The sequence below is a fragment of the Pezoporus flaviventris genome, unplaced genomic scaffold (assembly GCF_033815535.1).
Source record: "Pezoporus flaviventris isolate CSIRO_AGI_PZ_B2104156 unplaced genomic scaffold, CSIRO_AGI_Pfla_v1 ptg000045l, whole genome shotgun sequence".
Lineage (NCBI taxonomy): Eukaryota > Metazoa > Chordata > Aves > Psittaciformes > Psittacidae > Pezoporus > Pezoporus flaviventris.
This window is the reverse complement of record NW_026892593.1, coordinates 647,205-660,913: the sequence shown is the minus strand read 5'-3', so window position 1 is coordinate 660,913 and position 13,709 is coordinate 647,205. Positions and strand designations below refer to the sequence as shown.

Below are 13,709 nucleotides of genomic sequence, written 5' to 3'. Positions count from 1 at the left end.
GTATTTCTCTATCTAGTTCCAGAATTACTGAAACCAGTCATTTCCTTCATTGATTCTAGTGAGCATAAGCTCAATACCCTTAGAGTGTAATGTGTTCTCTGAACTGTAGTAATAGTCTGGTCCAATAATAACTTATTTAAGCTCCATAATACAGTAAGGCCATGTAAAACTACAGAAAGATGGAGCACCTATTATCTCAAAATAAATTATGCTTTTTGTCTGACATACAAAAAGGGACTTGGTGCATGAGTGATCAGGTACAAGACAGCCGAGTCACCAGTGCAAGAAAGACAAATGCTATTTCACAGTTGTACTGTTGAGAGTTTTCAAACAAGAAGTCCTAATGCTTCTGTGCAGTGCACTTGTGAGCTTTTATGTGCAGTATCATAGTTGTCACTGGTCTAGGAAATGAGTCTATTGAGTGTCACCATCCTCTAGACAATCTCCTTAAATATTAGAGTAGAATTTAACACAGGAAAGTGACTACAAAATGGAGGCTGAAAACGGATACGTTTGCTTTACGATGTGTTTTAAAGAATGATCAGGAGATGGGAAAAACTTGGTATGTAAGGAGAGATTTAGGAGGAATATAACTTCTGTAATCTACAGATTTCACTTTACCTTTTATTGTACCTCTTCTCTGTTAAGAAATTACTCCAGTTTCTGTGACTTTTTTCCAGGGTTTAGCCCTTGGCAATATCTCAGTGCTGTTCAGCCACCCCAGATAATGTCCCAAGCTTCAGATTTCTCTAAAAGCAGTTCAATTTACTATAATGATTTTAGTCAAACAGTAAAATACTGGTCACTTTAAAGGAGGGGAGGGGGCACAAATGCATCATACTTGTGATCTATTTTTAACCTGAAGTGTATATGGCAACTTGTGTGAGAAAAGTGCAAATTGACTGCAACATCTGTATCTACTTTTCAATTACAGGAACAGTTTACAGCAATGAGAGACCTATACATGAAAAATGGACAAGGTTTTGCATTAGTATATTCCATCACAGCACAGTCCACGTTTAATGATTTACAGGATCTAAGAGAACAGATTCTTCGAGTCAAAGACACTGATGATGTAAGCATCTTTAAAAATGCTTAATACTTAGAGTTTTCAGTACGGATGTTGTTGCAGTGTGATTGGGTAGCTTCTGAGCTTTAAGAGACAAACTAACCAGCAGATGTGTAGTACAGAAATGCAACTCTTAAGGCAAACTGGAGAAATTGTAACTTGTCACATATAATTAGAATTGCCTTTTTTTAGTATTTTCTGTTAAAATGCTCAATTTGAAATTGTATTGAAACTTACTCACTAGTACTGCAAAAAAAAAAAATTACCAAAAACATTCCTAAAGCAAATCTGTTCTTACCTCAGTTACTATCAATGAAGGTTTAAAAACCAAAAACCACCATTAATTTTTCTCTTCAATATGCCTACTGTTTATGGTTATTTTGAAGGCACAAAATTCTAAGCTCCTACAGAGTACTTACAGTACTGTAAGCTTTATACTTAAATATTACGTAGCTTTTATGTTTTGTGTATGCCTGCAAGTAAGTTTGGGGGTTCTATTTCCACATAATCTCAATATGCACCTCTTAACATTAAAGCTACAAAGTGAGGCTTAAGCATTCCAGTTTATAACTGATTAAAAAAACCTTGCTATAGTTGTAGAAGTGATACTCAGTCCCTTAATAAATGGAAGAAAGGTATCTCAAATATGAAACAGCAGTAACAGCGTGTTTTTAACAGAAACACCTTAAGCTGTAGCTATCAGGCAGGGAAAAATCTCCTCCTCCTGGTGGGAGTCAGGGGGAAAGCATTGAACAGTCTTTTAAGTGTGCTCATCTCATTTAAACTGTGTTCATGGAAACTTTGATGCCTTCCTTACTGCTCTGTATCCACATGTGCTTGCTGACAGCAGGCAAAGAACATATTAAATTTAGTTCAGGGAAGTTCATTGTGACTTCTGTAATACAAACCACCTTGCACTTTTAAACTGTAAACATTTGCAGGTCTTGCCTATGTCCAGCAGATTTATTCTGGAAGAGATTTATTACCCATTATCACAAATGCCTCTCAAAAGAGTAATATTTAACTTGCATGTATGTCTCCCAATCAGAACCCACCAAGTTATAACCTTGTTTAATGTCAAATTAATTTTGTACGCAAAAATCAAGATGTGACTATACTTGAAACCTTAGTTTACGTGGTGTATTTATGCTGACTAGCATAAGCTTTCTTTGCTAGTATTTTGGTAGTATTTCCTTGGAATTGTATTTCCTTTTAGGACACTCCCTTCAGTCTTGAAAATCATTCCATAGTATCAGGAAAAAGATAATGAGCTGCAACTGACAAGTTTAGTTTTTGCCAAAATTTACATAAAGTTCTTCCATTACTTGCTCTCTCAGTGGGGGGAAATCAAATGGCCAACATATTGTGAACCTTTTTTTCAGCACTTGAATTTGGGAAAAATTTAGCCATGTCCTTAAAATAGTAAAAGGAAAGGTGTGGGGGGGGGGTGACAGACAATGGACAAGTTTGAATGGTTACCTTTTCTTGCCACAAAGGTCAGTTTGTTTTCTATAGTTGGTAATTTTTATAAGGTGGCATTTTTCTTTCCTCTGTGTACATCAGTTTAATAATGAAAACTGTGTGAGCAAACTGCTCTTGCAAGGAACACAGATATGCTGGAAGTAGAGGAGTGGTGAAAGGAGCTTTGTCATCCTTCATTATGCTCCTCAGTACAGGCTACTTTTTTCCAGGATTTCTGAACACGTAAGAATCCTGTAGCAGATTCTTTGGTAGGTTTCTTCATGCCTCAAACATGTGAAAAGGAAATCTCATTAGGTCATCTGAAACATGTGAAGTTTGCTCCATTGACAGTGTACTGAATGCTCAAACCATTCCGCCCACCACCCTGCCAAATGGAAGGCAAAAAACAGTCAGTTTGATTTGAACTTGAAAGTATCGCACAGTGGCAAACTTAAGTTTCAGTTATACCAGAATCTGATTACTCTGAAAGATGGAATCCTCTAGATAGGCTTGTAGGTGTGCATTTGCAATGTGCCTTCCTGGAATTTTAATGATTTCTTTGCTGATACTAAATTGGCTTTTAGGTGCCTATGATTCTGGTTGGCAATAAGTGTGACTTGGAAGATGAAAGAGTTGTGGGAAAGGAGCAAGGACAGAACCTAGCAAGGCAATGGAATAACTGTGCATTCTTAGAGTCTTCTGCAAAATCAAAGATAAATGTTAATGAGGTAAGGCATGTTACCCACAGTAAGGAGGGTTGGCAGGGAGGGAAGGATGGGACACTGTTCTGGTAACGAAATGTTTACCGTTTGTCAAGGAAGAGCTAACGATTATTCATAACATTGACTATAATGGACAGAACGCTTCCCTACTATTGTGAGATTTGGAGATGTTTATATTAAGGGATGTATTTAGCTTTGACTTGTGACTTTTTGAAATTATACTAATTCTAGTATAATTAATTTTCAAAATATATTCATAATAACTTGATTAAATACTTTTTTTCATGCTACATTCCCTAGTTGACACAGTCTCTATCAACTGAGAATACACTGCTGGGCTACTTCTTTTTTTTTTAAGACCTTTAAAGGAATGAAGACCTTAAATTCTTTCTTTGGTATTAAATTATTTGAGATGGTAAGAACAAAAACTCTTCAGAGTTTTGTCAAAATTAGCAGCTTTATAATGAAAAGGGGGAAAAGCCTCTTTGCCGTCTAGCTCTTTATTTATTTAGCAAGAGCTAGGTGACTGATCCACACAGATGCATTTTGGGACTTCCCATAGTGCATGCTTTCTTACCCAGTGTGGGTGCAAGCATGAAGAAAGGGATGCGAGAATGTTTAGAAAAGGAAACTCTTGATATTTACATTTCTGGAACAGCTTGAATTTTATGATAAACGCTGCAGTTCTGTGTGTCTTCTGGAAAACGTTGGCAGCATCAGTCAGGTTGAAAGGGCCTCCATGCAAGACTTGTATGTAATCAAGAGAGTATGGTGGGTTTAAGCACAGCTAAAAGATAATGTGTGTTTAGCTAGTTGGGAATTTCTGGAAACTATTCAGATTTTCTTAAATACAAATTAATCAGCTTAACTGTATAGAAGTCATATGTTTAATAAACTAGAACTTACTTCAATCAAATGCTAAAAGCCCTCGTTGGGATGTTTTCTGCTTTGCAGCCAGTGCTTAGGAAATTGTTAGGATGGCTTTAGTATGAGGACTTGCTTGATTTAAGAGATGCAGAAATAATTGGAACAATGTCAATTATGAATGAAACATATGCTATTTAATTGTAGTATGTAGGCGTGTCTTAAATTAGCCTTTCAACAAAATCATGTTCTAATTAGAATTCTGGGAGGCTCAAAGTGTAAGTCTCTCATACATGACTTGCTTATCTAGGAAATGTTAGCTTATGTCATGCTGTAGTTGTAGGGAGTCTGCTGAATTAATTCTCTAGACTTAGTATTTTCAGACTTACCTTGAAAAGCATGATCTCGTTTAAAGAGGAGAGACTATAACTGAATGTGCAGCTTAGTTGAGTTACCATGAAAATGTGCAGTTAAGGCTTACTAGACTTCCTTTAAAAGAATATCCTTAGTGAGCTAAGTTAGAAGCAAGCTGTGGCCTGTTTCTTGACCTCAGTACTAATTGCAAAGTAATAGCATATAGTAATTGATCACTGTGAAATATAGCATGTGTTTTAAGATAAATTTGACCCAGAGTTAAATAGCTGTAGATTACAGATGCCTTTCCAGTTCACGTCATTGAAAGTGGAAGACCCTTGGAAGACAATTACCTTAAACAGAAAAAACACCAGTTGTTAACTAAGTATATGCTTTAACTTTATGGCTTTGTGATAACTAAATATTTACAGGGGTTTATGAGTATGTGGGAACATTATGTGTGAAGATTCAAGGCTTAAGGCTATGAGAGAAGCCTCTTAATGCCAATAACCAACTGAATTTTTATATTCTCAGATCTTTTATGACCTTGTGCGGCAAATTAACAGAAAAACTCCAGTGCCTGGAAAAGCACGCAAAAAGTCATCATGTCAGCTACTTTAATACATAGCTGTGCTGTAGCTCTGAGCCAGGTAAACCTTTTAACATTTTCTGTGTATTAGGGCTATAAAAGACCCAAACAGAACAACAACAAAGAAAACCTGAACCTATGTTGTAGCTCTTGATGCAGAACAGCATTGAAAATTCTTGATTTACATTATCATAGAAATATTTATGGTCTTTATTTTACTGTTACAAAGTCAGAACTACAGATATGTGCAAGATACATTCACACTGGTATCTTTTTTTTTTTTCCAAGCTTTAAGGTGTTGGTTGTTCTCAACAGTGTTTGCTCTGATACTTCAAAACTTTAGCATTTGGAAATTGAGTTTCCTTTTTTAAGGACTGATAGAATATATTACAAAAGCTCAATTATCAGGAAGGCACATTATAGAATACTGCAGTGTGTGTGCTAAAATGTCACTTTCTGTTCCTTCATATATTTGCATGATCCCATAGGAGTTTCTCACTTTCTTTGGACAATATGGGTATTTTCCAGGCTGCATGGTAATAAGTACATTTGCAAGAGAATGGTGATCATTGTAACACTCCAAATACTTGGCCCGGAGCTGTTGGTTACTAGATAAATTTCTTACTTGCTGGCAGTTGGTTAATATTCTACATGACTAAATCCGTGCTTTAAGAATGCTGCTGAAGGCTCAAGCAAGTTCCAGCCTTTTCAGAACTTAGTGAGCAGGCATGATTTTTATTTTTACCCGGCAACTTGTTCTTGGGCAGATTGTTTCCCTCTTTCCACATCCATGCCCGAGTATGGGCAGAGGTTCCCTCTTGATTGACCTGATACCATGTGAGTTGCCTGCTCACCTTGATTCTGTACCATTTTACTGGACATACAGTGGTTCAGTTGCTTCAGTACTATGATCAATTATTTTGTCATCCAGTAGATCTGTTTGATATACAGGAGGATCCTGCTAGGACATTTCACTGTCGTAAATTGCAGGCTTTTATTAATATTCAGGTAGTGCCACGTTTTAAGTCTTCTTTAATCGATATTATTACTTACTTTATTTGAACAACAGTTCAAAGTAAACTGAGAAGGTTCCAAAAGCATTAGCTGAGGATGGCAAATGGCTGCTCCATTTCCTTAACAGGGCTTTTGATTCAAGAGCTTTGATCCTCCAAATGTGTTTTTAGTTTTTAAAGCCACTGGAACTATCATACTGTAAGCAAAACTAGTCCCACCCATCAAATATTACTTCCACAGTTCAGCTTGGATTACCATATGCATCTCAATTCTGTTTTACTAACTGAGACAGTCTGTTATTCGTGTGCAGTAGAAATTGTATTAGTAGAAGAGAAGCGATCAGGTTATTTTCTGAGTCTGCCAAGAACTTTGCTAGTTAACCGTTTCCTGCTTTAGTTCTTTTAACTAAAGAGAAGTGACAAATAGCTGTTACTAATACTAACCTCTTGTTTTGCTATTACAGGTCTGAAGAACTGTTGCCCAATTCAACAGTGCCAGCATTCCAACTTTATTAAACCTACCAACATCTTAAATGGACTTTCCTGTGGTGGTACCCTTTAAGAAATGGATGAAAGCTACTACATCAGTTTGCACATTCTAATCACTTTCCAGTGTCATGAGAGATTTTTACTTATAAATATTCTAAGTGTATGCAACTGGTAAAACCAGAGCCTACATCCAGTATTACTGATAAGAGACATTGTTCATCCACCAATGTTGTACATGTATGAAAACTGTGTACTGTATACTTCAACAATCCCCACTTTCTATTGGAGAGTACAATAATGTAAATCCTAAAAGCACCACTATTTTAGCATAATAAAAGAAAGTCCAAAGAGCTCCTATATAGACTACTCCAGATAACTTTGCTTCATCGGTATTTGTAGCTTATTGTAACTTTTTTAAAGAAATACAGGATCATCATCATCGTATTGTACAAAAGCGCTTTGATTAACACAACAGCTATATAGTTTTTTAATTTTAGGAAAAACCTGTGGAGACAGTGATCTAGTCTTTAAGAGTCCTTTCAGTATAACGTCTGACTAAAGACATGGCCTTTAATATCTGTTGGGAAGGAAATGTCCAGACTTTTCAACCTTTTATTGTATGTTTCCTTTTCCTTGTTTACATAGGGAACAATGTTTATAGTTGTGTGTACAGTGGGGGTCTACAACAAGAAGTGTATATTTTAAAACAATTTTTTAATGATTTAACAATTTTTTGTAAATCATTTTCGGGCTTCTGCAGCTGTAGATTCTCACTGTGAATTCCCTTGCTTGCTCATGCATAAGTGTATTTGCAATACCAAATATACAGGTTTAGTACTTTTGCCTGTTAGTGATTGTTTTACATGTGTAACGTTTTGGTTGAGATGTTAAATGGTGGAAGAGTACTGTGGATGTGAATGTGGGAAGTAATTTTAATCATGTGTAATTGGTCACAGGGCCTAAGTTGCAGTAATTAACTTTTGCTGATTTATTTAACAATGCCTTGTTGCTTTGTATGCATTAACGTTTGGGTGTAAAGATTGTGTGTATATCCAACAGGGAGCCACAGTATTTAAATTGACCAACCTAATGTTACAACTGCTTTGAGGTGGCCAAATGTAAACTAAAAGCCTTAATTAAAGTGGTGCAATTTTGTATGACTTAGCATCAGTAGTTCAATAAATTTGGATTGCCATGCAAGGGCTTGCATTACAGTTATATACTACTTGAATGTTTTGTGTTTTAGTAGTGCTAGTAGATACTGATTTTTAAATCTCTTGCAAAGTGCAGATTCATACATCTTAGGATGAAAAGGAGCCATTATGGCTTTGTCTTCTGACAAATACAGGCCATATATACTTCTTTCAATAGCATCTCATGTGCTAGGGTGGATGAATTTCTGACAATGAAATTCCACTTACAGTATTGGACTTGGAATATTCCAAGTTCTAATGTGACAGAGAAACAAAAAAATACCTGTCTTCAAAGGTTAGACTTTGTCAGTGGCTGTTTTGAGAACTTGGAAATATGTTGCTTGCTGTTTTTCCTTATTTCTAGGAAGAATTCATTCTTAAAATTGACTTAGTGTGGCTTAAAAAAAAAAAAACAAAAAACAAACAAAAAAAACAACTATTGGGAGAAAATACGATTTTTCTGCATGATTAAACTGTATTTTTGTTTGATTTCAGGGAGATCTGCCGAAGAGCATTTTTGCTGTATTGAGTGTAGACTCTTGCAGGCTTTTAATATCTCTTAACACTGTTGGACTGAGAAGTGGAATGCATGGACTGTGGATGACTTACTGAATTTGGCTGTGTGGCTGAAAATTAATGTCACACCCAAATACTTGGTACCTCCTGTTTTTCTGGCACAAAATTATCAGGGCTTGTTCTAATCCATTCCTGCAAATTCAGTGAGATTAGGTTAGCTAATACCAGTAAACTAATACCGGTAAGCTTTGAGATAGTTTGTTGCCCGAAGTTAAGTAAGTAACCCAGCTGATCCTTCCTGCTGGTAATTTCACCAGTCATCACTATTATTTAATGGAGGTAAAACACTCTTTCACTGTACAGAATCGGAGTTAAGACTGAAATTCCTTTTCATTTATCATTAGAAACTGAACATGTGGTTAATGATCCCCATAAATATCTTGTTTTGGTACTCTGTGCATCCTGATTGGTCCCCAGAGTAGATGAGACTGGAGCACTAGATGCTCTAGTTCTTTTTTTCACTAGGTACCTTCCTCCTTGATGAGCTAATCAGTATTTTTCCTCCCTTCATTTTCAACCCCTGCTTATTCAGGTCTTGTAACACTTCTGTGTCCCAGTTGTCCTTTTATCAGTCTTCTTTTTAATGTGGTTCTTTTTCAGGCAGCTGTACAGATGGCATTGAGGGGAGGGAGAGTAAATTATTTGATAACATCAGAGAGGAGCCCATGGTCTAGTCTTGGTGTCCAGCCAAAGAGTGCCAATTACAGGGAGCATCAGACTTTGTCCCGAAAGCTCTGTACTAAAGCATTCTTGCCCTATGGAATGGTGAATGTACAGTTCCTCGGCATTAGAGGTAGTCAGTTTGATCAAACCCCAGAGAAGCAGAATTTTCAAAAATGTGAGTTTTTGCCATCTAAAGATTGTGCTAAAAAAAGTGAAATGCACCCCCCCCACACATACTCCCCTGTATTTAGAACTTAGGCCAGATATGTAAAGCCAACACGTCATAACCCAGGTAATACCTAAACCCCAGTATTTTTCTCCTTGAAGACAGGCAGGCTTCAAGGGAGCAGTGTCCTGCTTGTTAAAGGGAAGATGCATGACAAAATGATGTGGAGGAAGTGACGGACACGAAGCGTAATGAAAAAACACATGAAAGAATTTTCTTCATATCTAAGTAACTGCGGCATAAGAAGCTGTTCCCGCTGAGGAAGTGAACATCCAGTTCCCCACAGGAATTAGAACTATGTAAGCAGTTACCAAATCTAGAAAAGAATCCTGGCTGCTGAGATTTTTTTGAACAAACTTTCACATATCTTCAGGATAACTGCTTTGTGTACCAACGCTTAGGAAGTTCACGCTTGAACTGCTTCTACAGAAACAGAACACTTCCCATACAGCTTTGGATGAAAACATGCATAATTCATATTCTGAGAACTAATGCAGTTATTTTCCGAATCTGGTGTTAATACTGCTTGTAACATTAGCTTATGCTTACAGTGCACGCAAAGGTGGAGCCTGCTTTATTTCCACCCTAATCTGAAATTGGTATATGTCAGTATTTAAGTGTCTGACCTTTCTATGGAAAAAAGTAATGTTTATGTCCTGAAATACAGGAGTATTATTTCATGCAATTGTTCTCTTCATATTAGGATTCTTTTCTTGCAGTATAATTTTTTCTTATACCTTATTCATAATGCCTGTCTGCATTCTCCAGTTGTTCTGTGAAATGGATGTCTGCTTGTCTAATTTACAGAATGTTTTGAGACATTGCAAGATGTTTTCAGATGTCTAAAGGAATGAACTGTAAACTCAAACTACTGCTGCTCTCCTACATATGAGAACAGAACCTCTGGAAAAGTATTGTAGAATTAGATCCTAAATTTGTTTCGTAATAGGTACTGATAAATGTGATGCTAGAAATAGGAGGTGGAAGGAGTTTGGATTAAACTGTGTGGTTTTCTCCTATTCTGGTATAAATATAGCGGCAGTTTCCTCATGCGTAAACACTTAAATATGAGGATTTTCTTGTTTTAAAATGCTCTAAACAAACTATGGATTAATCAAACTTGATGGTTTTTTTTCCCCAGTGTTTTCTAATCTTTGCCAGTTTGGGTAATAACTTAAAAGGTAAGAAAATTTTGCCATGATACTGTACTAGTTCTAGATAGACTTAAATTTAGATGCATTAATAGTACAAAGTTATTTCTAGATGTCAGTGGTCAAAAATAGTAGTCAATATACAGCTCTTGTAGCACTTTTTTAATTTAATATGTAGATGCAGCCAAGCATCAGCATAGACAGAAAGCAAGCTTTTTGTCCAATTTTATACTGTTGACCCAACAGCATTAGGCTGTACTTCAATTCATAGCTTTTATTTTGCCCAAGTATGGGGAAGAGAATAAAAGCAAAGAACAAGTTGCTCAAGTATGTAAGAAAATGCAAATGTATATAGATCTCTAAGGCAGAGCTCTTAACCAAATTAGGTTTTTATTTCTGAGTCTCAAGCACCTTTTATGCTTTACTTTGAAAAGTTTATCAACAACTTGAAGATTCTTAAAATCTAATTTAACTTCTCTGTTATGCTTTACTTTGGAAAGTTTTTATGCTTTACTTTGAAAAGTTTGTCAACAACTTGAAGATTCTTAAAATTTAACTTCTCTGTTCTATAAACTCTGGAGTGATAACTTCTGTTTGTCACAAAATCCATTCTCAGTCTGGAACTATAAGCAAAGTTGGTTTGTAGTCTTGATTTTGTTCTCAGTGTTGAAATATCTGGGCTTCAAACAGCAGTTAAATATGGATTTTGCTTCCTTTTTTCAGTGTTTTAGGGCTTGGTTTTTTTTTTAAATGCCCTCCATAACCAGTTCTTTTCAGAATTTTGAATCCTCAAGCAGAGGGTGACTTCCTGTTTTGAATGTGATGTTCTTTAGGAATAGGTTTGTGAATGGAAAAAGGAATGTCTTCATAATTCCACTGTACTCACTTCAGCCTCAAGAAATATTAGTTCTGCTGAGCAACAAGCTCTACTCATTGTTTCAAGAAGGTTCACTGCCACCAGGATTGATTTTTCTTTGATGTTTCTTTGGGGTGAACTACTTTATTTGAAAGACAGTGTAATTTCTAATTAATTCCTGTAACATCTTTCAGCTACCCTAAACGTGGAGAGAGGGGGCATTTCTGCAGTCTTAGGTACTGACATTATAGTTGAAGTTATAATTCCTTTTTTTTGTCAGTACACTTTACCTTTTCATGGTATGTGGCATTTTTACCTTAGATTTCTAAATCTAGCAGGGAGGAGTCAGTAACCTTACTCCTGTATGAAGTACAGAACTCTACATGTGAAATCACAGCTCTCATAAATTGGGTTTACTGCTTGCCATAATGCCCCGTTCAATAAAAACCCTTGACACTACTGTCATGATCTTCAGACACAAATAAAATGACAGTTGTAAATTTGTCTCTTTTTTCTTTTTAATCAAAAGGGGGTATAGTCGAGCTTCCCTGATAGAAGTAGGTATGGGAATCAGTTTGCTTAGGGTATGACCCTCAGCAAACATTAATTTCAGAGTCAACATGGGTATTTTAATACTATGCAGCCATGTAAAATTCTTGAGAGGTTTCTTTGTTGTTGAAGTTTCCTTACATTTACATTTAAAAAGTAAAAAAATTACACATTTCCAGGCATGTTTCAACTAAGACAGGCTAAAACATCAGCTTTCTTCCTTCTCTTACAGAAAGACAAGGCATAATATATGTTCCACAGTCTTCTTTGTACCAAATGCAGTTGTGCTGCTTGTGTACATCATACAAGAACTGTCATGCTGTTGCTTTTGATAGTTCTGACTACCATTTTGTATATGTAGATGCCATGCATTCAGCTTAGCAGTACATTAGGGCAATTTGAATTGTGATCTGTCTGTTATTAGAACATATCTAGTGAAGGATAATTGGAGATTTGAGTTAGTTTACTTGTTTAATTTAAATCTAATATATCCTGAACTTTAACTTTGTTCATTCTGTAAGCACCATTACCTTCACAGACACCTAATAGGGAGCAGAGGAATCTTTGGCATTGGTGATAAACATGCTGTGTTTCAGTGTTTGGCAGGCTACCTGCCAAGTTCTTGTTGCTTGATCTGGCTTTAAGTATGGAGCATTACTACCCCTCATGATATTCTGACAGTGTGGCTGCAGTTGGGATCGGTGTGGATGCAAACATGTGAAACTTAAGATGGTTTTATAATTTTTCATTATTACTTTCAAGTCAGAATCCTTTATATGACTGAAAAATTTACATTCCCTTCTCTGTAATATGCTTGCATGAGACTTTTGGTTCTTTTTTTCTCATTTTATCCCTTTCCCTCCCATTAAATAAATATGAAGTGGGATGCCAGTAAAACAACACTGCCTGAAAACACACCTCCAGGTTTTTGTCCTGTTCCCCACCCTTGCCCTTTTCTGGAGCCAACTTGAAGCCTTTAACGTGCTTCCCAGCCTGCACGTACACTAACAAATTCTCTCAAGAACTCAAAATATTTTATCTTTTTTTTACAGGTTGGTTTGGTTTGGGGTTTAATAAAGCATGCATGCACCCCTCTTCTCTTCAGGCTCACTTCCTCTGTTCTCATCTGCCATTACTTTGAATAAACTTGAGGCACCATGCAAGGCAAGCATTTCTCTGTTATTTTCTCATTTGTTCACCCTCTTCTTCCCTGAGAAAGAGCCAGCCTGAGAGTGTGTGCTCTTGGCAAGGAAATGAACCAGGTACTAATTCATGCATTACAGAAACCATAATGTTATACTGTTTTGTGAGGATGTGCTGAGGTAAATTCTATTAAGTGTGTAGTACTGAGTTAGGATGTAATGGTTCATTTCACGTTCTTTTAGTTCACTGTAATGAAGGTTGTTGCTTTTGTTCGTGCTTTGATGATGGTATACATGATAGGACAGCTTCATTTATTATTTTTTTTTAATCCAAAACTACATTTCTCAAGTGACTTACCTGCTGTCTGAGGGTCTTCTGCTTGCTTTTGTTCTTGCATACCTGATCTTCAGTTTTGTTCTTGTAAAGCCACCTGAGGTTATAGGCTCTGCAGCAGCTTCAGTGTGAGACACAAAGTATTTTATTAGCAGCTTAAGCAAGTTGTTGGGCTTCAGACAGTGTCTTGCAGTTCTGCTACCTTTTGCAGCTGTTTTCAAGTGTATGTTTCTCTCGCTGAGGAATTTTCTCAGCGGACTCCCTTGTAGCTACCTGTAGCCTGAAATATACCCCAGTACTTGCAAGTGTTTTTCAGAACCTGTCCATCTACACTAGAAATGTAGTTTGGACAGTTCCTTGTCCTAAGGCACAATGAAATGACCTACTATCAGCACAAGTATTTGTACTGGTAAGATTATCTTTCTATAGTTAAAAAGTGTTAAAATCCGTATTAGGGA

At 36.5% G+C, this 13,709-nt stretch overlaps 1 protein-coding gene across 1 annotated transcript in view; it reads left to right on the top strand.

Moving 5' to 3' along the window:
• The window catches only part of RAP1B (RAP1B, member of RAS oncogene family), a 32,123-nt gene extending 24,344 nt beyond the window's left edge, over positions 1-7,779 (top strand). Inside the window, exons 5-8 of the mRNA XM_061467145.1 lie at positions 935-1,075; positions 3,115-3,258; positions 5,005-5,120; positions 6,537-7,779. Of these exons, the coding sequence (XP_061323129.1) occupies positions 935-1,075; positions 3,115-3,258; positions 5,005-5,091 (372 nt within the window). The 3' untranslated portion in view covers positions 5,092-5,120; positions 6,537-7,779. The remainder of the gene's footprint in view (positions 1-934; positions 1,076-3,114; positions 3,259-5,004; positions 5,121-6,536) is intronic.
• The last annotated feature ends 5,930 nt before the right edge of the window (positions 7,780-13,709 follow it).